General features: G+C 41.7%; 1 protein-coding gene across 1 annotated transcript in view; it reads left to right on the top strand.

Annotated features, from left to right (window-relative positions):
* The window catches only part of rsrc1 (arginine and serine rich coiled-coil 1), a 118,380-nt gene that overhangs the window by 32,066 nt on the left and 60,410 nt on the right, over window positions 1-25,904 (top strand). Inside the window, exons 5-6 of the mRNA XM_022753847.1 lie at window positions 10,906-10,942; window positions 23,916-23,967. Of these exons, the coding sequence (XP_022609568.1) occupies window positions 10,906-10,942; window positions 23,916-23,967 (89 nt within the window). The remainder of the gene's footprint in view (window positions 1-10,905; window positions 10,943-23,915; window positions 23,968-25,904) is intronic.

Here is a 25,904-nt window from a genome sequence, read left to right as displayed (position 1 = left end):
CTCTCTCTCTCTGCTGACTCTTTTCTGCTGTCTACTTTTTGCCAGTAGGACATATACAGTCTTATTTTGTATAAGATATGTCAGCTCTACTTGAGGGTGTTACAGTTAAAGTCTCAGAATAAAACTTTTTAAAATTTTAGGACATTGATAAGTCATAATATGGCAAATGTCCTCATCTATGTAAAACAAAAATGTCAGTAACATATTTTTTTGTTATCTTTTAATTATTTTTTGTTTGGAATCATTAATTAAAGAAAAAATTGTGTTACAATAACATAAGGTCAAGTTTTGCTGAAAGTCGATAAATGATAATATTGCATTAGCTCCAGCTGTAGTATCATTTTTGGTTTTCACTATGATGCCATTCTTTTCTCAGATCATACTGTATGTTTTTCTCTGCTATCAGTGAATTCTTGAGACACATTTTCTTTGGGAATAGATAAAACAACTCTTATAAGATGCAGTTCATGTGCCACCACCAACTCTTTCATTTTGTTTCTAAGTCATGCCTTACACTAACAGGTTTTTATTCTTTCCTCTCAGTATCTTGATATCATTCAGCCTTTCTGTTTTTCTTTTAAATTTGTTTTTGTTTGTTTTTTTATGTACCCATGCCTCTTTGTTTCTACTGCTTTCTATGCCCAGATCTGACGGCATGGAAACTATGTACAGTTGTGTATACATATCTTGGGCACTGCTCTCTAATCAGCAGAGTGAAATAATTCACTTCTTTTTCTCCGTGTACACAGTCATCCACGCAGACCGATTGAAATCTGTCAGTGCTGAGCTCTGTGGAAAATGTTTTTAGGGTAAACGGTAGAGTCTTTCAGAAAATGAAAAAGAGCACAAATCATCTTGTTAAACTTTCAAACACATATTAATCACAATGACTAATGCTGCTGGAGCCAATGTTATGGCACGCATGTTTTTGCAGGAATACATATGACACAATTACTGTATGCTGAGTGCATTTAAGAGGAGCCGTTTCTATGTGGTCATACTGTATGTTGGCATCTCTGATGTATAGAGTGTGCATGAGTGCATTAAGTAGTACTTTTCTCTACAAAACCCCTTTGTTCATTAAGCGAAAAAGCCAAATTTCTCAAGAGTTAAATATTGTCTAAACAAAAAAGACATACAAGAAATCTGCCTGATAAAATGGTCTGAAACGGACATAATTTAGATTTGAATCTGCATTTCTTTGGCGACAGAGTAAGAAACCAGATTAAGAATATAACCAGACATTCAATGTGTGTTAAATAGTTTTTGGTATTTCTGACACATTTTGGTCTACACCTGACCCTGTTGTTGTTGAGGTGATGGTGTTAGATCCCGGTCTTCAGAGTAGGATTTTGTTTGCATGGTGTCGACCACTCTGTCCCAGGCACCTGTATGTGCATGTTATTCTTTACTCTGTTCGTTTGGTTATTTGTTTTAGTGTGAGACTTGGGTTAACTTGTCTTTGTATCACTTTTCCTTGAAGTCTACAGACACACATGCACTCACACGCACGTGCACATACACACACACACACACACACACACACACACACACACACACACACACACACAGAGAGTCCTGATATCTCTCCCTGTAGGCCAGACTGCAGAGCGCTTGGGGCCATGTTGTTTTGTCTTCTGACGGACAGACAGAAAGAGAGAAAGAAGAGAGACTTACCCTGGCCAGTGATTACGCCTGTTTGACACCACAGACGTGGAGGTGTGTGTGTGTGTGTGTGTGTGGGTGGGGGGGTCGGGGGGGGTTGGGGTATGGTGGTGGTGGTGGGGTGGGGGTTCAGTGCATGAAGAGAAGTGAAAAAGGCACTGTAGAAAACGGTGTGTCAATGATATGAATAACAATGTACGCGGTGTGTCTCCCTGGACCCTGATAACCTGCAGACCAGAGCCCAGTCCCTGTGACAGGCTGGCCTTTGTGGCCACTTTATCCCGCCTGTACACTTGTAACGGGAGCCGGGATAATCGCACCTAATCTAATTAAGGCTAAAGAGGGCCATGACTGAGGCTGGCCAGAAGCAGACTGGGCACATACACACGCACGTGCACGCACACACACATCAACAATCACGGCTCAGCAGCAAAATCCTGTTTGCATCAGAAAAATAAGGTTGTCATATTGATTATGCAGATGAGGGACTAACGGCGGTTAACTGCCTCTCGGCCAGCCGGCTACAGCTGACACAGGCTAAAGAGAGGGATACAGAGAGAGGAAGAAAGGATTAGAACAGGTTTAGCTCTCTGTTTTCTTTCTACCATTTTCCTTGTACTACTTTTAGGTTTAGAACAACATTGTCCTCACTGCTACTTTCTCACTTGGTAAGGTTGAGGCTGATGGTGTGTAATGGGAGTATTTGGAAAAGGAAGACCTTTAATATTCAGTTAACTTGTTGAAGTTGAAGTCCCCTAAAATCATCCTTTGTATCAAATGAAATAGCTTTAAAAAAAAAAAAAGCTTCATGTTCAGCTGTAATTTAAATACAGGAATGACGCTGAGACACTTACAAATAAGAAAACAAGACAAAAAAACACAGATTCATATGTGCTGTTAACAAATCAATAAGAGAAAAGAAAGTCAGAAATGATAAATCAAAAATTCTCAGTGCTTTGGTTATGCTGCAACTAAGAATTATATTCATCATTGAACAGTCAGTAGATTTTTTTTTTTTTTTTTTAATCTCTGTCAAAAAAATATGTTGACTTTGGGCTCTCTCAAGTTCTGAGAGTCTTAATATGCCTTGTTTCGTCCAAGTAAGTGTCCAACACTCAAACTCAACGGTTAAAAACTTATAATTAAAATCATATATGAGACAAAAAAGCAGTAAATCCTCATGTTTGATGACCTGGAACTTGACCTTTTTTCATTATTTAACAACTTAAATGATTAACTGACTTATTTTTACCTTGGTGCAGTTGCATGTAAGAACATGTTGTGACTACATGGCTGTTAATAACCTGTCTGTGTGCACAAATGCGTGGGTGCCTGTATATGTGTACACACTTGTCTTCAGGTGTGTGTGTGTGTGTGAGTGTGTGTGTGTGTGTGTGTGTGTGTGTATTGTGTGAGCAGCCAGCCGGCAGCCAGATTGCTATTTCCCCCCCTCTGCCCCTATAGAAAGGCCTGGGTATTCTCTGGATGAGGGTGTGATGTACAATTGAAGGGCAGGATTGAAACTGATTACCTTGTTAACTCCTGGCACCCACTGGCAGCTTGAAATAGACCTGAGCGCCAGGGCCTGATTTGCAAATGAATTACCTCTCGCCCGGCCCTCCCCTTCCCCTCCCCTCCATTCCCCCGTCTTCCTCCATCCCTCTCGTTCTTTTTCTGTTTTTTTGTCCATTCGGTGCCAAGATCATCTTTTTATATTGTGCCATGACAGATGCTGCGCCGGGCTGCCATTGTTCCCCATCAGTTTTTCTGGGGCCGCGAGGAGAGCCAAAAGATTTCCACATGTGATTTTAACACAAGCGTCCCCCCTGCCGTATAGCCCAGTGCTTTATTCTTTGTGTACCAGTACTGCAATCTACAGAGTTTTGGAGCAGGCGGAAATGTTGGGGAGTGTCATTGTCTCGGTCTCAATAATGGAGAGGTATTTCTCTGATTAGGAAAGGTTCTAATTGGGAGGTATGAAAAGGACCGCTGGCTATTGAAGAAACCGCGGGGAAATTGATTGCTCTCCATGTCTCCCTTTTGCTTTTTCTCTCTCTGTCTTTGTCCCGCTCTCCCTCTATGTAACACACTAAAAAGAAGTCAATTTTCTTTAAAACTTGGCCGCAGGATTTAATTCCCTTCAGCACCAAGTTGGTGTGTGTATAGGCTGAGAAGAGGGAGATTTGGGCAGTCCTTCGGGAGACACGCTCGGTTTATGATGTTTTATGTGTGTTTGAATACACGTATGAGTGTCTGTGTGCTGCTTTGGATTTTCCTGACTCAAAATGAGTTGAACATGGTTCCTCAACCATGACCTACGGATGCTTGATTTTATATTTTTGTTTAGTTCGTTTTTTTTTTTTTTCATTTTCAGAATGAGACTAATAACGTATTTTTGTTGGCGTGGTTTCAATCTAGTGAGAGAAGATTCAGATTTATACATTATGTATTTTTAATAAAATAATATAGTCATGTTGCCTTGACCGGAACAGTTGTTTTTTTTCTGTTTTTCAAGAGCTGTCATCACTACATCACTACTACCTTAGTTTTTCACTTACCGTGGCACTTGGTGTAATTCTGCTGTTATTACAGTTTGCAGTGATACAAAAATTCATTGTATTATTGTCGATAGTGACTTTTGTTATTGTCACGTTATGGTGAAGTTTGTACAGAATGTGAGCGTCTCAAAATGTTTTTGTATATTTAGTTTGGAGGTACTGCGAACACAGTAGCCACAAAAGTGCTCATTATGAAATGATGTTCTGTTGCAGAATGACAAATCTCCTGTTTTTTAATTGAAATAATGATGATGATGTTAAGTAATCATGCAGCGCTTCTAGGCCATCTGTTAAAGTAATACAAGTCTTGCAAAGTGTTTCTAGCACTCTCTTTCACTTGTCCGTGTCCAGGTGTCAGACATGGACCACATATGAACAGGTGTGTGTGTGTGCCTGTGTGTGTTTATCAAAGAGAGCAGAAAGGCCAGGCATAAATCAACTTCTTCCTTTCTTATTCCTCCTTTTCTGACTTTTTTATTGACTGCACTTAACCCTCCCTCAGAGAAACATAAAGTGCAGAATTTGTTAGCCCCGTTTTTAATGGACTGCTTTTCTCTACCATTTTGGGATTATGCTAAAGTACAGCCCCCTCCACTGGGAAGGGGGGCAGCTTGTGTACCTGTGAATGCATGCGTGCGTGTGTCTTTGCGTGCGCGTGCGCGTGTGTGCGTGCGTGCGTGTGTGTGTGTGTGTGTGTGTGTGTGTGTGTGTGTGTGTGTGTGTGTGTGTGTGTACACATACTGAATTACATAGAAAGCATAGACACATAAGTCTGTGTTTTGTTCCCTCTTGTGTGTTCTGCATGGAAGAGTGACAGCCCCTGACTTACCCCTACATTATCCCTCCTTGTGTGTGTGTGTGTGTGTGTGTGTGTGTGTGTGTGTGTGTGTGTGTGTGTGTGTGTGTGTCTGTCTCCAACCCTGCTCTTAGCTGTATAAAACCCTGAGAGGTAGCTCTGATAGTACACACACAAGAATACAATTTCAATTTCAATTGGCAGCCCTGTTAAAAAGGAGCTATGGAGATGGCAATCAGGCCTGCAGGAAAGCTGAGCTCTCTGTATTATTGTGTGTGTGTGTGTGTGTGTGTGTGTGTGTGTGTGTGTGCGTGCGTGCACGCGCGTGTGCGTGCATGTCTGTCCCAATCCCTCGACTGCTTAATATCAAGCTTTTGCCTTCTATTAGTTAAACAGGCAGATGTCACTGATGTGGACTGTGTGTTAGTGCATTGTGTGTTTTATTCGTGTGTGTGTGAGTGTGAGTATGCTTACTCTGGTGTCCCCATCACATCAGCTCTTTAATAAATATGCCTGCCATTCTATCAAACAACATATGAATGCTCAATGACACGCTTGACAAGGCATGCAACTGTGGCAAATGGGGTACACACACACACATACATACATACATACACACTCTCTCTTATGAATGATGTCTCTCTCACAGCATTACAGTGTCCTGTCTCCCCTTTGCTGCTTCTCTTTTCTGTTCCTCTCCTCATTATCTGTGACTGATATCAGGTTGAGGGCTGAGAGGCTGCTGAAGGTCTAAATGTTATTTATGCCAAGTAAAAGAGATGGATACACTTAAAGAAAAAAATAAAGCAGAGTACTACAAACAACAGGATCAAAGGTTTGTAATCTTTTCTTAGTAAAGAGCTGTATTTGGTCCAACCCAGCTTAATTCTGGATCCCTGGAAAATAATTGCCAGATTAATCACTAATGAAAATAACCCTTAATTGCAGCCCTTAATTCATAATGTCTTGTCTTTGTGTGTTTTCACACCCACATGCTTCAAATTTACCGTCATGTGTTCACATGTGCTAATATTTTTACTGCAGATCCTTTTAACTATCAACAAATCTCATAAATGGTGAACAGAGTGTATTGGTGTTTTGTTTTTAAACTCTTTTTCCCCAATATAAAAACAATATTAAACTATTTAAAACTATGAATTCCTGTACAATACTGGCATGTGAAGAGAGCAATGTGAAACTGTGAAGATAATTTTTGATTGACCAGTAAAGCTGCTATTATATCTTGCTAGTAAAGTGCACATATGGGACAGTTAAAGGGGTTAATATGACCGAGAGCCTGTTAAATCGTGCCCGATATTATGTGGTAAACATGGTCAGTAGTGGACAGTGAAAGGGTTAAAGCTTCCACACACAGGACAGCAGGCCTGAGAGGTAATGCATGGCTGATGAGTGCTGGGCTAATGGGCAGCTCTGTCAGCTGGAAATCAAATGACTGCCTCTGCATGTTAAGTCCCTCTGTCGCCTCCATTGACTGACTAAAGATATTCATCTCGGCCGTGTCAAGGGGTGGCGGGAGAGGAGGAGAAAGGGGGGGGGGTTCGAGTAAAGAAAGAAAAAGAGAGAGGGTGAGGGAAAGAAGGGCATGGCATCTTAGAAGAACCTGAAGACCTAATGCAATTATTAGAAACTTGACCATAAATGACAACTCATCTGGTGCTGGCTCTGTAATTAATTGTCTGCTAGCAGGAGCGGAGGGGTTTGAGAGGGTGAGTGGTGGGGAGGGTGGGGGTGAGAGAGAGAGAGAGAGAGAGAGAGAGAGAGAGAGGACGAGAGAGAGAGAGAGGGCGGGAGATTGGGAGAGGGCAAAATGACAGGTGAGGAGAGACACAGGGAGAGAGATGAGGTAAGATGAGGCAACAGCTTAAAGATCCTCGTTAGAGTGCAAGAGACAGAAAAGGGTCTTGGACACGGTGAAACAGAACATGCACCGTGAGTGATGGAGGCAGAAAGAATTCACGGAAGAGTCGTCGAGAGGAAAAGAATGCGATTGAAGCGGATAAAAGAAGGAGAGGGGAGAGGGAGAAAAAAAGAGCTGGAATGAGAAAGCAGAAAAGTGCCGACAGTGTGATGGATCCAGCTACCATGTTAAATTGGTCAGTATTGACCTTGCCAGGGCTCAGTTTAACACTCACACTTGTTTGTCCAGTTTTACTTAATTGACCTCAGATAACTAATTGCCGTTTCCTGGAAAAAAAAAAAAGTACATTACTCTCTCTCTGTCTCTGTGCGCCCCCCCCCCACACCTCTTCATTTGCCATTCTCTGTCAGGCTCTCTGTCTTTCTGGCTTGTAGCTACTTCAGAAGGAAAAAAAGAGGTGGTCCGAACACAATATATTGCACGTTCGCAAAAAAATGAAGGATGCAACATTTAAGATCATCAGGCAAAATGTTGTGTCATTAAATTGTTGAGAGCTTACAATATTTGCTGTGCAGACTAGCTCTCTTTTTTGTTTGCAGTTCTGTTTGTCCTGTACTTGTATCCAGATGGGGTTGGATGTGCACATTATCAACTCTCTTTCCTTTTGTTGTTATTTCAAACCTGTTTTTGTTTTTTACTTTTCATAATTTTTTAGAACAGGTGATGCAAATTCTGAAGACCAGGGTCCTCTATAATGCTGCTATTTGTTATTGTTAGATCATACTCTATGTAGAGTGCCGCATACCTAGATGCTTTGAACTTGAGTCCTGATTTTAATTACTGCATGAATAATAGGGATAGGAAATAGCACATGTGAAAAAAATTAAATAAAATTAATGATGGCTGAATTTCATTTAACTGCCTCATTTTGAGGGTCTTTCTATTGTACATACTTAACACTCTTCCACACTGTCATGATTTACTGGGACACTTGAATTGTACAGAGCTATTATCAATTATTAATAATGTGCTTTTCCTACAGAAACAAGTCAAAAAGTCTGCTGTGAAAAAGACCTGTTGTACTAATATATTGTCAATTGAAGTGAACAACTACAAGGTCACACAGTACATTCAACTGGCAGACTTCTATCTAAAGCAACTTACATTTTGAGAATGATTTGAGGTTCAGTTTCTTGCTCAAAGATACTTCAAGATCTAAACAGAAGGAACCAAGGATTCAACTACCAACTCTACCATTTGTTCTATTCTGCTGTAGGAAAAATAGCATGTTTTGAGGCTGAAATTACCTTACTTGTAAATGAATAAATGAATATTCATACTGTATATACAGTAGCACCAAGTAAGTTTTTAATGTGCCACAAGTTCAGTTTCCTTATAAATATGATGAGTGACGTGACTGCCACGCCCTCTCAACATGCCAAACCTGTCACAACGTATCACGAGTGACTGTCTGTGTGCTTCATGTGTCTTCACTTCCATCTCTCTTTCCATCACTCCCCTCCCTCCCTCCCTCCACCCCTCCCTCCTGCTGTGTGCCCAGGCTATAATGTGCTCCTATGGTTGTAGTCAGCAGGCCACAGTGTCTCTGAGGCCTTGTGCTACACCACCATTACTATCTGGCCTGCCTCCACTACAAATTGGATGAACAGGCACTGACACATTTTCAATATTATTACATTAAACCAAGTGGATTTTGATTGATAACCTAATATTGGCCTAATGCAAAACATCAATCATGGCAAGTATATTAATTATTTAATATTGTGGCGTAATTCAGAAATCGATGCTGCCTCTGCGTTGAAGGCACAGAGTACGGAGGGAGGGAGGGAGAGAGGGGCAGAGAGATAAGGAGAAAAGAACAGCTCCGTCCCTGAAGACCTCAGCAGATTATATGATGTTTTGAAAAGAGAGATGAGGATGTTAAATGGTGTGTGTGTGTGTGTGTGTGTGTGTGTGTGTGTGTGTGTGTGTGTGTGTGTGTGTGTGTGTGTGTGTGTGTGTGTGTGTGTGTGTGCACGTGTGTCAGCTGTGTGTGTCTAATGGATAGAGCAATCCCTTCGGCCCTGGTGCGGACAGCGCTGGACAGCTTGCCCTTGATGAAGTCAGGACAACAGATAAAAGAGTGGGAGATTAAATGCAAGTGAAGAGCTTAATAAAGGTTGAATCGCAAAAATAAAAGACGGGAAAAAAGATGTGGTCATAAAAAGGGGTATGAGAGGAGAGAAGCGGGTGAAAAAAGTGAAGGGAAATGAGTGGAGGAGGAGGGATCGAGCGCCGCGTCTCCCCTGTGTTAGATTGTTTCTCACTAATTGCGCTTCATTAGCGGATTACACACACTGTCACCACGGTAACAAATGTCTTGCTGTCTGGTTGCCGGGCGCCCATCATGTATAATGAATGTGGCGGGGTGTTTGTCAGAATGTAATGTAATTACAGCTAGATGAAGTTTGCCTTAAGTGGTTGACTTGTCTGCATGTGGCTCACTGACAGAGCACAGAGTAAACAAGCAAACATCCTTTCTTCATCACTTTTTTCCTCTTGAATGTTGATGATGTGGGAATGTCTTAGGTTTGTGGTCACACTAGGTCTGGCCTGATGGATGGATGGATGGATTGATAGAGAGATGGATAGAGGAATGGAGGGAGAAGGGGGGTGGAGGATGGGATGGATTAGACAGTATGTAATTTTAGAGATGGTGTAGATTTACACTGTGATGCTGCTGGCTGCATTAGCAACTGAAGCCTGTCGATAAGCCTTCCTCCCTCTCAGTGTGCGCGCACACACACACACACACATGCACACATAGTGAAACTCCATGGCCAGGGTGGAGTTGTCAGTAATGGGGGCCAGAGTTGGATGGGGGGGGGGCACTGGGATCGGGGACGGGGGCTGTTTGTGTTCTCTTGATCTTTTGATTTCCACTGCTGCAAATTTGAAATGTGCCAAAATTGCATCTATTATTTACTGCCAATTTGCTCTTTTTAAAACCGACTGCTCCCCCCTCTCCGCCTCCACTTCCTCGGCTCGCCATTCTGCTGTTGCTACCCTGATAATCATACGCACATTTTTTATTAATTCACAGATAATAAGCTCCCACTTCTTTCTCTGTAGTTGGAAATTATTATTAGGTCTGCCAGCAGTGCGGCGACAATATTAGTCCACCTCTGTCTGGTGTTGATGCAAACACGCACAAACACACGCAGCACTTTGGTCTGAAAGATTAACAATTATAATAATTCCTCATTATGTGTCTTTCGTTTTTCCTTTTCATTAACCAAATTCTTTTTGATGTCATCAAGATCAATTTCTCTAACGACCATTTCAATCCTGCTTACTCTATAACTGAAACAGAAAAAGGGTTTGATGATTATGACAACTGCTGACTGTATTCCAGCTAGAGCTGATTAGAACTATTCGATGATTTATTAGTTGACAGAAGATTAATCTGCAACCGTTTTGAAAATCAGTCATCTTTTAAGCAAAAATGGCAACAAAAAAAAAATATTGGTTTAAGTTTGTCAGATGTGAATATTTCTGGTTTGCTTCGTTTTTATGAAAGTAAACTGTTGGCCAGACACAACAAGACACTTTAAGACATCATCTTGGTCTACAGAAACTTGTGATGGACATGTTTTGCCATTTGCTGAAAATCTACAGACCAAACAATGTATTGAGTGATCAGTAAAATAACGGGTAGGTTAATTAATAATGAGAATAACTGTTAGCTGCAGCCCCAATCCCAGCTAGTCAGAATTAGCCACAGATAAGATTCCAGTCAAATGTGTAAAAATATTCAGAAATTAGTCCAGAAATGTTCATAAAGTACACTTGAATAGTTTGTTCTTCTGTCTCGCGTGTGTGTGTGTGTGTGTGTGTGCGTGCGTGCGTGCGTGCGCGCGCCTGTCTGCAAAAATGCTCTTTTTATTAAATGACGTTTTGTGTTGGCACTTTATTTACAGTGGGGGAAATGTGTTGTTGTGTTGCAGGGATGCCGGGAACATCAAAGGCAGATTAGAACATCTGGTAAGTTCTATTCGACACCCCCCCCTTTTATCCCCCATACACACACACACACACACACACACACACACACACACTTTGATATCTGCATTCCTAATGAAACCTCCGGAATTGGAGCTGAATACCTGCAGCTAACAGGCAGGGAGAGAGAGACAGAGAAAACAGGGATAGAGGGAGGGTAGTGTCTCCCCTAGGGCCTGGTCCAGCTTTTATATTAGTGTTTCATTTATCCCTAGTTCTGCCCAAACACACACACACACACACACACACACACACACACACACACACACACACACACACACACACACACACACACACACACACACACACACACTGGTTATCCACTCTGTTCTTGCTCCTTTTTGCTTTTAGTTGTGGATATTTGCAGAATTTTTGCAAGCGTGCTTACCTATTTGCACATGGATATATGAAAGGAAAGATATATTATTATTTTTACCTTTCAGACGTAACTATTGGACGCATACACACACACACCCTCATTCGCTACCTTTCCCTCTCCCTCCTCCTGCCAGCATGGGGCCTTTCCTCAGTCTTCTCCCTTCCATGAATCGAGGGCCTGCTGGAAACGCTCCCCTGGGACAGCCCTGAAAATTTAATGGCCAGCGTTTCCTGGGTTTCTCTTGCTACTTGCTTTAATACGGGGTCAGAGTGCCGTGCAACAAAGTGAAGAGGTTCTCTCTTCTCTTTTTGGGTGGGAAGGAACCAAGGTTTGATGTGCCCCATATTCCAGGGGATGAATTATAGACAGGGGTCAGTGAGGGTCCCGGCTCTCTGTGGATGTCACATGCCCTCCCTCCCTTGCCTCCCTGCATACTAAACTGCAGGTCCCAGCACCCTACGCAAATGACCCTCCGCCCCACCACGTGCTACGCAAATGACCCTGAATATGCCACACAAATGACTGACCCCGAAATTCAAGCAGTTCTCAGTTAACTCTCCTCTTCAGAAAGCGGCAGATCAGATAAAGTTGACCTCAGATTACAACGTTGCTAAACTCCGCAGCAGAAATATTTCTTAATGTTGTTAATCAGTGTAACCAGAACACTGATTGAAGTGGGAATAGACTGAAGTGTGGAGTGTTTTTTCCTGTGTTTTGCTAATTGTTTACATCAGTACTGTTGCAGCTTGCGCTCACAGTGCATTCATACTTTTATTACACGTTACAGTTATAATACAGTTAGGAAATATCTATCTAAAGCATTACGCTGTGGTTTGAGAACTAATGGCATGTGAGATAGAGAAGCACTAGTCGGGTACACAGGTGTTTTAGGCTGTCTGCAAAACCACTGCCTCGTTCACTGATTCACTGCTCCCAAATAACAGATGCTCTGTAGTGACTGGTAAATTGAGATTTCAAACACTCTTGAATCATAATCATTTTGCGTCATGTTGATTTATATATAGTGCATAATATCGTAATGCTCTAGTTTGGGTTTGGAGATGTCGGTGGGTGGGTCTGGAGGTGTGATGGATGTGGTATTCCATAAAAGGTGGTGTGAATTATTCAAGAGAGCGTTACATACATAAACAGCATTAATCAATATGTGTATGGGCAGTTATATCTTGGCAAACATTATGTAGCCTCTGTCTCCGGTTGAGATGAGTCTTCCTGGTAAAGGCAAGTGGAGGAACTAATTTTAATAAGACATAAGTGATACTCAGTAGATGCTGCAGACAAACATGTCTATATGAACGGTTTATATGAGAGGAGTCACAAATGAGTACACAGATTTTTCATGTTTTGCCACTTCTTGCACACTTATCTAGCCAAATTCACCTTGAATTGTATATCTCTGTATCACATCATATCATGTATAACAGTAGTACTCTAGGGGAATGTAAACTAGATTGTCTTTTACACAGTCATGTTATACCAAGGATTTGGTATTGCACACATGAGTATGTTTGCATTAAGGTTAGGTTTCTCGGCAGGGATTAGTGTAGCTAGTTTGCATGTGCATTTATTTTTTGTACAATTTTTGCACTAAGTGAACCTACAGGGACAGATTATATCATGTTTGTGTTTGATTCTTAGTTACTGCTGTGTCTTTATACTCATCAGGATAGCTAAGGAGTTAAACATTTACACGCACACACACACACACACACACGCGGAAATGCACAAACACACATACGGACATGCACAAACACACATACGGACATGCACATACTGGTATGTTTGCCAGTGCATTTTTTTTTGTATATATGTCTCCGGGAATTTGAATACCTGAATACTGAGTGTTTGAATTTATGGGTGTGTTTATGCTTATGGGGAGATTGCACCCCAGTAGTCAGCTGCCTGGGGAGTGCAAGACTCTGATTACGATTCGGGACAGAGAACTGTAAATAATGGAGCTCGTCTCCCTCTGAGGTAGAGTTGCAGGGCTGTTCGAAATCTTGTTTCCCTCTATACCTCACATATATTTCTGTAGATCTCTAAACAGGCATTTATGACTCCCTGTTGATGTACTGCTCTTAAGATTAGTGCAGCGACCATAACGACACTTACCATGGTGTCGCCAGCTTGTAGCCGGTCTCTATCAGGGGGTCACTTTTTATTTTTACAGATAATAATTACCTCCTAAATTAAATTAAAGCATTTACACTGGTTGTCAGTAATGGCTCCATTGTTTACTCACAACAAACAAAATATCTGCCAAAATTTTTTACCCTGATGTGACAATCAAGTGTCTGTTCAAATTATTCTGGTGCTTGATTTTTCATGATGAATACTAACAGTACCTCCTCCTGTTAACTTAACTGTATGAGTGAATGACTGGTGCACTAATTAGGTGGGCAATTAAGATTTATGTGGTCTGAGGTTTGTTTTATTGTTCATGTTTGTTTTGTGTTCGTATTTCAGCAGATTGACTGAATCATGCGATCAGTAGCAATGCAGAGAAAAAGACTGAAGTTAATTGCTCCCAGTGCTCCGCGTTAGTCTCTGCTTTTGTACACACACGCACATACACGTCCAAGCAGGCACTCATGAACACACATACACAAGTGCCTCAGTTTGAATTGGACGATTTCTTGCTCTGGGAGAAATGGAGCGATGGTGAAAGAGGTGGCCTACAGCAGCTAATCAGTCCAGATGCACAGCTTCTTAGAGTGAAGTAGAAGAAAGCCAGCAGCTCAATCAATACTTGAAGAATCAGCCTCATCAGGATTATTGGCTCAACCAGCAGTGGTACCCAGCGTTCCACCACACACACTGTCTGGGGAGGGATAGAAGAAGAGAGGGGTAGAGGAAGAACAAGGGAGAGAGGGAGATATGTCTTTGGTCTGGAGTTTGAATAGGATATGATGTTAGAAGGCAGGAAAGACTGGTTCAGAGGTTAGTCTAGGGTTGCAGGTTTATTTGAGATCATGGTTTACAGGAAACGGCAGTGGCAGTTATGTTTTCTCAATGCATAATTTGCATTTTTTTGCCTTTCTGATCCAGTTGAGATGTTGTTTTTTTTTTTGTTTTGTTTTTTTTAAAGCAATAATGAGGGTCATTGAAAGTCTGCTTTTATTTTCATTATCAATTTACAACTACATTGTTTAAGTATAGGGATACGTACAGAAGTCTTACATATTGGGGTCATTTCAGCACACATGAAGTCCTTTGCATCCTTCTTTCTATTCAGTACAAGTATTCTTGTACTGAATAAACTCATAGTTATTTTGTCACACACTCTTGAAATGTTTCCACATCTTTCAAAAACTTCACTGTCATGGTGGAAAGGGTCTGCAGTTACCCAAATTTCTTTTCTGGCCAGATTTCTTGCCCACATGTTTTTTTCTACCTCGCAGAATGTTTGGTTTGCACAGTCAGCTGAATTGTTGGCTCTTCGTTAAACCTGCTGTCAGTGAAATACTTGATTTCAGTTGTTTTTGTTGGGTGGCTGTCTCTTTGCTAACGCTACTGCTGATTCTGGCTGCAAGTCTGCAAATTTAAACAGCTGATACCAAAATAACCCCTGAAACCGTTCTCTGACGAAGTTACAGCAGGTGAGTAAATTCATTTTAAAGATGCACACCAATAATATTGCCCTCTGGATGTTAAAATAATTTATTGGTTTGATAAAGTAAACCCAGCTTCAACCTCTGCAAAGTAGGCAAAAGTCTCCCCAAGTGGTCCCATATTGTGTTAATGGTCTTGTGACGCCAAAAAAAAAAAAAAAAATTGATTCATTAAATTTCAGATTCCTCACTCCCACAGATTCTTCAGCATGTTTTGTATAGCTGATTTTATTCATATTTTTGTTTACAGGTTGAAGCAAGTAGGTTCAAAAGCACAAAAGAAAATGAGCCTGTATAATATTAGCAGGTGAGGCGGCATTGGCTTTTCTTTTCTCCCTTGGATTTTGCTGTAGGGGAAGCTGCTGTTTTATTGAAAAAATACTGTACAGCATCAACAATTTATTCATGAAAAGATTCTTAGCATTACTTTGAAGCTTGCGTTATCTTTTCTGAAAAGATTGGGTTGGAAGTTCATTTTGTCGATGCGCCACCAGTCTGTTGTTCACATGGCTCATGTTGTCCGAGTGTCCCTTAGAGAGTTGAAGAGTTTACTGAGGCAAATAGCTTGGTTGGCCTACTGACAGATAGGGACCAACAGCTGTAGCCAGGACGGCACACTCGCACCAAGAATGTGACAAACCCAGCATCACTGAATATGGCAGTGAGATGACCTAGAGCTGTCGTCGGTGTAAAATAACAGAAGTTGAGGAGAGTTCACAGTTTTATTTTTCTTTGCTCTACCTTTGTTTTGTCAAACTTTAATTGTCTCATCAAACACTTTGTCTTTAACTCTCTATGTATCGCTTTCTCTTTCTTTGTCTCAGTCTGTCTTTTTTCTTCTCTAATATGACTGTATAGGATAAAGAGGTGACAAGAGCCCAGAGAGAGAGAGAGATTCTGGACAGATAAAGGAAGGGGGGGTGGTGGTGGTGGTGGTGTTGATAATCGGCAAACAGATTCCCAAGCTTATTACACTAATGATTTCATGATATTTGATGTGGCGGCGGGGGTTGGGAGGATGTGGAAGCATAGGTGGAGGGGAGGGGGTCGCCTTCTCTCCCTCTCATCTCGACGGCGCAGCTAAATGATGGAGTAATTTGAGTGACCTCTGACTTGGGGTAGGCCCAGGCGTAATTGCATGTCATTCTGGCACGGGGGAGGGGAGGGGGGGTTGGCTCCGCTCCACAAAATACAAAGTACTCAACCACCCCCCACCCACACCCCACCTCTTTCTTGCATATCACTTGTTTTTCTGTGTCTCCTTTTCATGTGAACCCCATCACTGTCTTCCTCTCCATCTTGTTGCCTGTCTCACTGTGGCTCACTCCCTGAGTGTTTCCAAAAAAAAAAAAAAACACCCCGCAAACAAAAGAAAGATTGCATTAATTTTCAAATGATGATATTACATTAAGCGCAGAGATCTCATATATCAAAACGTGAGAACTACTCCCTTACTGTATGTGCTTCATCTTAATGGTATCGCTGGATGTCAAGGGCATGGAGGAAATTAAATCGGAAAGTGCAGATAGACCAAAGAAGATATTATCTCTGGATGATTGCAGTTTTGATAGGTATTCCAGTGAATTTCATTTTCTCCGGATGGGGAGAAGATGAGTTAGCCTGCACATTTGCTCATTTTTCTTCTACATGATTTATGTGAGTTGAGTATAAAACTCTCTCCTCCTCCCCACAACACCTCCCCCTTTATCGGGAACACATACATGCATGCGCACCCACACACACCCACGCACACACCCATGCACATGGGGTAGTAAATTACTGCTTTTGAGTTGTATCTTGGCTGGGGCAGTTTACGCAAGTGTATGTATGCCTACTTTTTGTATGGCTGTAGGTGGGCAAACCGCAGTGCATGGGGTTTTGTGCATTTCTATGCACGTGCATGTTTTAGCCTGTGTGTTTGTACTTGTGTGTCTGTACGAATACACGCGCCCGAGATAGCAGCAGAGCCATCAGCGGGAATGATTCCAGGGAGACGGGGGAGTGTCATTACTCAGACTTGTTTACATTCTAAATACGTAATGAAATCTTGTTGGTAATAATGACGGGAATAAAAGTTTGGGAAATTGTAAAAGTGGTGAAGTTTGAGAAATGAGCCCCGGCCTGTGAAATAGCATTTGGGGGCAGGAAACGACATTATTATGCAGTGCTCCTGCCTGCCTGAGACATGAAGATGAACTGCTGGCGGGCCATAAAATGCTGTTAGCCCTAGCCTGAAGTATGGCACATTGTAAAAGAGCCCTGATCCCATATTGCCATTATATATAAAAGTATAGCCATACACAACATTATTTTTCATATAAGATGAGCTTAGATGCAGTGGCCCAGGCCCCCCAAATACATACACTGATAGGCAGATTTTTTTTCCCCCTTCCTTATAAAATATATAAATAAACATATTGCCATGGAACCCATCTCTGCCCTGATCTTATAGACCTCGATATTAAAAACAGAAATATTGCATTTTCTAGGGGCTCTGTTTTCCCCTGTCCTCTTTTGGGTATGGGATATATCTGTGTGTTTGTTTGGGGGGGGGGCAGAGGAACAGGAGGAGATGCAGAGGAAGCCTGAGCGAAATGCAACAAATGAAAGAAAATGGAAACAGATGAAGACTTCAAAAATATAATGAGATGAATATTGAGCATATCAACTCCAGCATAAAGAGAGTTTGTTGATGTGGGTGGTGTGCCTGTGTATGTGTATATATTGAAACTGTTTATTGACGGATAATAATGGTTACAGTGGTGCAATTAAGATTTATGTCACAATAGATGGACTGATGTCATTGATGTCCCATTTGTTTCTCAAGATGATTTTTTTTAAAAGACATTTAAAAGTGTTGTGAGCTTATTCAGATTCTTTACTTTTTCTGTAGCGTACGGGAAGCAGGGAAAAGGGGACAACGTGTCTGAAGCAAGGATGTTGCTGGGTTTTTTTTTTACTGAATTTCTTCCTGCAGGTTTTCAAACACCTGTTTTAAAATGGAGAGGAGCATTTCACATGCGGGTCATTTGGTTTCCCCAAAAAAGTTTTAAAGAAGTGCTCTTGCAAGTTTTTAGGAGGCTGACTCTTCTGTAAGTTTACTTGACAATAGAGTGTGTAGACAGATAGACAGAAGGTAAGAGAACTTAGACAGAGGCACCAGTCTGTCTGGATTTTTTTTTTGTTCCTCATACTAACACTCGGACATACAATTTATTGAGAGATTATATGTAATTTGTCTTATCTCAGCACCAAGGAAATGAGAACTTGTAGTAGTTTTATCACTAATAATCTTCAGTGATATATTGCTAAGTTTGTGAAAATTATGTAGGAGATGAATGTTTAAAATGACCAAATCATTTGTGTTACCTGGGACTACCTTTTCTGTTGTAATTCAAATTAACTTGCAGGGTTATAAAGGACTGTGAACAGGTAAATCAGTCAATAGTGGATGAATATGTGGTTGCTCACCCAGCGTACCTTCAAAAATACACTTAGCTAGAACAGCTATATTTATTTAATTATATTTGTTATCATTAATGATTTCAAGTTTATAATTAGACAATACTGTTCACTGCTAAAAAAAACAGCACCGCATGTCATGCGCACCATAAACTACATTTATTTTGTTCTCATGTTGCAGCAGTAATCTTCCAAAAACTTTGAACAGTATCTTTTTGTCTTTCTCTTGAAATTGTTTTGTACATAGCGGCATATACGTCTTGTGCTCTGTTGAGTTGGGGAGTTGTAGTAGAGATGTGATGAGCTCCGCTGGCTGCTGCTCCTTGGAGCTGCCGGGAGATGATGGTTTACTGTGTCTGCCGATTCCAGAGCTCAACTAATCATCAGGGAGACCAGCAATGCCTCACCCTCTCTCTCTCTGACCTACAGTCTCTATCTACCTCTTCATTGCTTCATTGTCCCGCCCTGCTTTGGTCTCTTCCTCACTTTCTGGGTCTTTGTTCATTACTCAGTTGACCTAGTAGAATGACTTGAACTGAATATGGTTATTATCATGCTGTAAAATGAGAGGGATAGACAGATTATGTCGACTAAAAGTAATAGTGAGTTAAAGCAGAGCAGTGTGTTTATGTGTTGCTGTTAAACATTGCTCTTATGCTTTCTTAAAGGCAGTGGAGTTTTATTCTTTTCTGTTTTTTCTCCTCTCTGTTTCTGGTCACAGTCTTGTTGTTGTGTGGTCTGATAGACGGAGTAAATCATTTGGTAAGACAGTCGCCCGACCATCTGACCACAATCTGGCCAGAGACGGCCTATCTGACCTTTGTTCGGCCTCTCTGTGTCTGCTCTAACAGGCATTAATTCATCTGCTGACCCACCATACTTTGCTTTGTCTGGTTGGCCTCAGGCCTAATAATGATAATAATAGCCCCTTGGACCAGAGCATGACTAGAAATAGATCAAATTTGCTGCTTGCCGTGCCTCATTATACACAGTGTATACACAGTGTAGCATTGTTTTTACCAAGTGGCGTGAGGGTTATTTATTTTTCTAATGGGACATGTTTATTTTTGACTAATGGGATGGGCGCTGGGCACTTAGGCTCAGTTAAGCGTATCTCAGCGTGTCTGTCGTCGCTGTGGTGAGGTAAGCAAACAAGCTGGAGGCCTACTGTGAGTGTACTGGACTTCCTGTCACATTTAGGGCAAGAGTTAGCCTGAGTCAAGCGGGTGTGGGTATCAGGTCTTGGCAATAACAGCCCAATAATAGTAGACTTTTATGACAGCTACTTGAAAAGGAGGATGTTTATAAAAGGGTGTTCCTTTACACCTCGTGAGACAGAGAGGGGAAAAATTCCTGCACCTGCACGACACGTGAATGACTGGATTTGATAAATGCACATAGAACATTGAGAGAGAGTTCCTGCTCTTGTCAAGTGTTTCAGCCCAAAAGCTCAAAAGACAGATATCTCAAAGCTAAAGTGAAATACTAATTGCTGGATATTCCAACAGGGGGCAACATGTAAGGCGTTGGTATGCTCCACCAGAGGTGCTGGTCGGATGGTGGCAGGGTGAGCAGAGGAAAGGAAAGTAGGCAGGGTTTGAACTTCTTTAAAAGCCTCTTTTTCATTCTTTACAAAACTTTTCGTGAGTTCAGCTGAGGGCAACACGGCCGTGACTCAGTTAGTAAAGCAGATGGTCAATTAATCGTTGGGTTTGTGATTCCTCCTCTTGTCTACATGTGTCTTTGAGCAAGACGCTGAACCCTAAACTACTCCCAATGATCAGACTTACTTCTTGCACAGCAGCTCATCATCTATCTTTGTGTGTGTGTGTGTGTGTGTTTGTGTGTGTGTGTGTGTGTGTGTGTGTGTGTGTATGTGCGTGCGTGCGTGCGTGCGTGCGTGCGTGCGTGCGTGCGTGCGTGCGTGCGCTTGGGTGAAGGAGAGACACTTTTTTCTGTACTTACATTAATGGTCCCACAGTATATAAGTACAGACCATTTACTACACCAATGGCTCTGTAAGAACCAACCATTTAACAATAAAAGTCTGAACATTTCTACTTTATAAAACCGATTCTCTTGATGGCTACGTCTGATCCTGTCTGTCTCTGGTCCCCTCTATTTCCGTATCCTTCTTCATTGTCATCTTCTAATTTCTTCCTCATCTCCCCTCTTCTTCACACACTCCCTCTTTTTGTCTGCCATATTTCCTGAGCTCTGAAGAAAACAAAAGCAACTTTGTGTCTGTCTTGTCTTTTGTCCCCCTCCTCCTGTTTCCCCCTTTCTACGTGGTGTAAGGAAAGCGCTGCTTATTTCCAATACACACTCCCACTTTACTCACTCCAAACACACGCGCACGCACACACACACACACACACACACACACACACGCACGCACACACGCACGCACACACACACAGAGTCCTCCTCCTAGTGTCTCATGTTTGTTTGTGTGTGTCGAAAAGGCACGCTTCTAATTGTGGGGCGAAGCCACTTCAGATGCAGCGGGCGCCTCTCTCCCAGTGGGGGGAACGCAGATCTGCCTCTGGGGAGCACAATTAACGCCTTTTTATTGTTTACTAATGAATTACACACAGAGGAAGCGGGCGTGCATGTGCAAATTAGAGTGAAAAATAGAGTTTGTTGGGAAGCAAAAACATGAAATGTCATGTGTGTACTTGTGTGTGGGTTGTGTGTCATTATGTTTGCTTAGTTGAGAGCTGACTTGTGAGTACCTTTTACATTACTTGTGTCGATAATTAGAACTTAATTAACCTGTCTCAGCGTCCATTTAGTTCTGTAGGCAGGAAGTGCACACTTGCCCTGATTTTTTTTTTCTCTCTCTTTTCTGCATTTATTTAAAGAGTATAGAGCTGTAACGCTTAGTTGATTAACCTAGTTCATTAACTTAATCAATTGACAGAACATTGACAACTGTTTTGATAACCAAATAATTATTTTTGTAATTATTTAAGCAGAAAAATCAAAGATTAAGTTTAGTAAACTGAATATGTTTTGGGTTTCGGACCGTTTGGTCGTTCAAAAAAAATCACATCAGAATTTATTTACTATTTACTGACATTTTATAAACAAAAGGATTAATCTAATCAATTAGTTGAAAAGATGATCTGCAGATTAATCGATAATAGTCGTTAGTTGCAGCCTTAAAAGGCTAATTCAATGCAGAATCAGACATTGCAAAAAACTACTGCAATACACCCTAATAAAACGTCACTCCAAACCTTGATATTAGGGCAGGTGTTTTTCTATTTACCGGTGATACAAAATATCTGCTTTGACGTCAATGATTAGTGGTGTAAGAAAAGCAAGTTGGTTGAAAGTTTCAACAGCAACAGACAACACAGCAGCAGTATCCTGTCTTATGTGATTCAGTGTCTTATTACCCTTCAAGAGCAGGGAGCTGTGTGTGTATCTGTGTCTGTGTGTGTGTGTGTGTGTGTGTGTGTGTGTGTGTGTGTGTGTGTGTGTGTGTGTGCATGGCCTTACACATGCCTCAAGGCCAATGTAAACAAATGCTAATGTAATTATTGAGGGGGCGTTGTAATAAACTGTAACTAAGATGATTGTGCACACACAGGTTAGTTAAGCTGTGATGTGTTATTGCTTTAAATGACTCGTCGTACCAAGACTGATTTCCCTGTCGTTCTAATTGTTTAGCAGGCTAAGCCTAGTACCATTTAAATGGGTTCAAATCCTACTCAGGACATTTATTTTGTGGCATGTAATCCCTCCATTTGCTATAAGACTGTTCACATAAAGGCAAAGATGCCAAAAAGCAAGAAAAAATAGACTGAAATGTGCCTGAATCAGTTCTTCATGAAGGGGAATAGAAAGTGTGTGTGTGTATACGTCTGTGTGTGGGTGAAGGCCTCAAGTTTTCTTCCTCTTCTCCGACATAATAGTGATTGGTAATTTCAGCTGTCGAGCATTGAGAGTCAGTATGAGCGTGATCCATTATGTCACCTGCTACAGGGGATACGCACACACACACTCACATGCACACACACACACATACACACACACACACACACACACACACACACACACACACACACACACATATCCTTGTTGCATTAAGTGTGTGTCAGTCTGTGTCTGTGCAGTGCCTTGATGTGCATTCCATCTAGGATACAGCACCCTGACATTGCTACATTAAAGGGGGTCATTATATTTCCCTGACTGCCACCGAAAAGTGACGTTTTTACAAAGTGACAAGTTTACAGTTTGATAAATCAGATTTTTTGCTGTGGGTGGGGAGCCAGGCGAAGGAATGGTGGGAGGAAGAGCCGGGTTATCTCTGGAGGAGGAGGAGGAGGGAGGAGGAAGCGCTGCCTGTCAGCGACGCCCCGGCCCTGTCGTCTAAATGATGCTCCCAGGCAGCCGATTCAGATCCCATCCCCATTAGCATTTAATTTCTCTCTAATCCTACACACAGTCTCCGCCGCTGCATGGTAACGAGGTCCGCCGTGCCATGGCAGCGCCGAAAAACCTCCGAGAGCAATCTGCAGCGTGCTCGCCTTTTATAGCTCCACGCCCTGTCGTAGCCATCATTCTTCCTTGACAATTAAGACCCTCAAATCTAATAGCAGTGATATTGGAATTACAGCAAGGCCCTTTTGAGGGCATGTCAGGAAAAAGGGCTGCACCTCCCAATACAGCTGTCAAAGCACAAGGCCCTCCCCCCGTTCATGCCCGCTAAGTGTTTCTGATGCATACACACACACACACACACACACGATGGGAAGGGGAATATGTTGAGTCTTTGGCTGTGATCTTTGTAAAATGTGCTCTCTGTGCCCTCTTATCCAACTCTCTAAAGACTTGTTACAGCAGCTTTTGTTTTCTCTCTTCTCCTCTCCCTTCTCTCTCTGTCTCTCTCTCTTACTCTCTCCCTCTTTGTCTCTAAATTTCTCTTCATCTCTTCCTCATTGATTCTCCCTGGTGTGTCAGAGATGTTGTTGCTTTCTGTTTTTTACTAGCAGGGTTTTTAGAGACGACTAGACTAGCAGCTTGGTGAAGTTGTCCCCCGGTGCTCCATGAGGACAGTTTAAGGGAACATTCGCTCTAATGGTTGCAGTTAAAGATTATCATGGGTAAAATATATTTCAGCCTAAGGGACGCAACAGTTTTAGAGCTAGATTACATAGATAAAGTTGTGTTAGTGTGGAGGCTGACTGTCCCGTCATGAACTGTGCTTTGTGATTTCTCAGGCACTAGAGTGGCAATGTTAACAGGTAGATCATCCTTTAAGAGGACGATTTGGAAAGCCTCTGAGTTAACAAGTGGCTATAATGTGGCCTCAAGCAACACGCTGAGCCCCTACCAGCTCTAGACTCTATTCTGTAGCTGCCCCTCACCTCTGACCAAGAAAAAATGAGAAACTCTGTGTTGGAGGGATAAGTATATTGCATTATTATTGTTGACTAATTTTCTGTTTTATTTTATCTTTGTCGGTCTCCTGCAGACTCCAGCAGAACAAGCTAAAGTTCGAATGCATATGGTCCTGCAGGCTGCAGGTAAGTGGATGATAATTCTGTCTTTTATGTCACAGTGGGCTTCAGAAAAAGTGCCAGGGGTCTTGATACTTACCAGTTTGTGGTTACTCACTCATTCATGGATCCTAACTTGCAGGTGGTGTGAGAGAATATTGTGTAAAGTAGCCTCAGTCTGTAGTCTGCATCAACTGTGCAAAATCACTTATTTTCTAGCCAGAATTGGGTCTTTTCTGTCAGTATACCTTTTTAGTCATGCTAGTGGCATACTGTAGCTCTAGGGATGACAGTGTTGGCTGGTCTGTCAATCCAACACAATTTCTTTAACTACATGTGCTTTCATTCATAAACATGCATGACAGCAAGTATACACAATGTAAATATATTTGTAAAAATAGCAACATTTATGCATATAGATGACTGGAAGCTTGTCCAGTTTTGCGCAATGTAGACATTTAAAACTAGTAGTGACTCTGTCCATGAAACAGGGCAGCCTAACACCAGAGCCGTACGCAATGTGTACAATGTTCCAGTGATGATTTTTACACAAATACTCCAAATGTTAAAGTTAAAGGCCTGGTTCATTTAGAGAAATTTAATTGGAAAGCCACTTATGAAAACGTGTAGATATCAAGATATATATATGTGTATATATATATATGTATATATATATATATATATATATACTGTATATGTATATGAGCCATAGTCTCATCTGTACACTCCACTGTGGACCTGGATGGGTTTCATGGTTGTTTTCCCAGACTCTCAGCACCCCTCCCTGTTCACACCACTACAATCTCTCTCTCTCTCACACACACACACACACACACACACACACACACACACACACACAGAAATACATACACACAATCTCCGCTTTGAGTGCTTCTGGGCCCATATTCACTGCAGCTTAATTTCAAACACTCCTCACAGTACATAAGTCATAGATGTCACCATGCACGCGGTGTATATATTCCAGTGTGTATTCGAGGGGTAGAGTTGCGAGCCAGATGTGACAGGCAGAGATTGACTGTGGAGAAAGATGTCTTCATGTTTACAGTCATGCACATGCACACACACACACACACACACACACATACACACACACACATACATGGCCCAAGACTTCAGAACAGGGCTCTAATTTCACCACAGGAAATATATGAAAGAACCAGGCATCTATACATCATCTATAAAGCACCCAGCAGCCACAGTATTTACCACACTTAAGACTTGTTCAGCCGTACTGTAGTCCAAAGAACAACTGCAGTCCCCTCCTGTGATTTCACTGATATGAACTTTTTGAAGCATATTTTACATATTTCATCATACTTTGAATCGACTCTACATAGTTGTGGGACTGTGGGAATTTTCGATTATTTTTGGAGTGGGGACAATTAAACTTTTGTTTTACAGTCACTTTAGAAAAATGGAAGTTTTCCTTTGCTCAAATATTTTTTCTAATGTATGTCAGACACCCTACACTCCCTGTCCTGCCACCTCAAGGCTAATGTTGTACTAATAGTGGTGAGGCATCATTAAATTGAGCATGTGGCTTTGAGTGCAGTGGGCCAGACTGGTGCAGACACAGGCCCAGGGCCAGACGCAGGGCTAGAGGAGAGGGTTTAATGTGCTGGACATGTCTCTGGTTTTCCTCTCTTTCCTGGAGGCTTCCAAAAGAACAGGTTTATGGCTCAGTCAAAGATTGTCCTCAGCAGAGAACCCAGGCTGGACTGTATCAGGCCTTCGGGTGCCCGTGATCATATCGCTTACAGTAAAATACAAATGGACAACAGATTTGAACTTGATAAAGCAGTTTTCATTAAGTAATCAGACTGATTTATCATTTTCTTTCTGCTTTGTTTTCTGTTACCTTTCCTCATTTTTCTGAGTAATCACTGAATGCTCCTGCTAATTTAAATCATGTTTGAATAATTACAAATATTTGGGATATTTTT

This window comes from Seriola dumerili, unplaced genomic scaffold (genome assembly GCF_002260705.1).
Source record: "Seriola dumerili isolate Sdu_G_001 unplaced genomic scaffold, Sdu_1.0 BDQW01000199.1, whole genome shotgun sequence".
In the NCBI taxonomy this organism is placed as follows: domain Eukaryota; kingdom Metazoa; phylum Chordata; class Actinopteri; order Carangiformes; family Carangidae; genus Seriola; species Seriola dumerili.
Note: the sequence above shows the minus strand (reverse complement) of the source record. Positions and strands in the feature narration are given on the sequence as shown.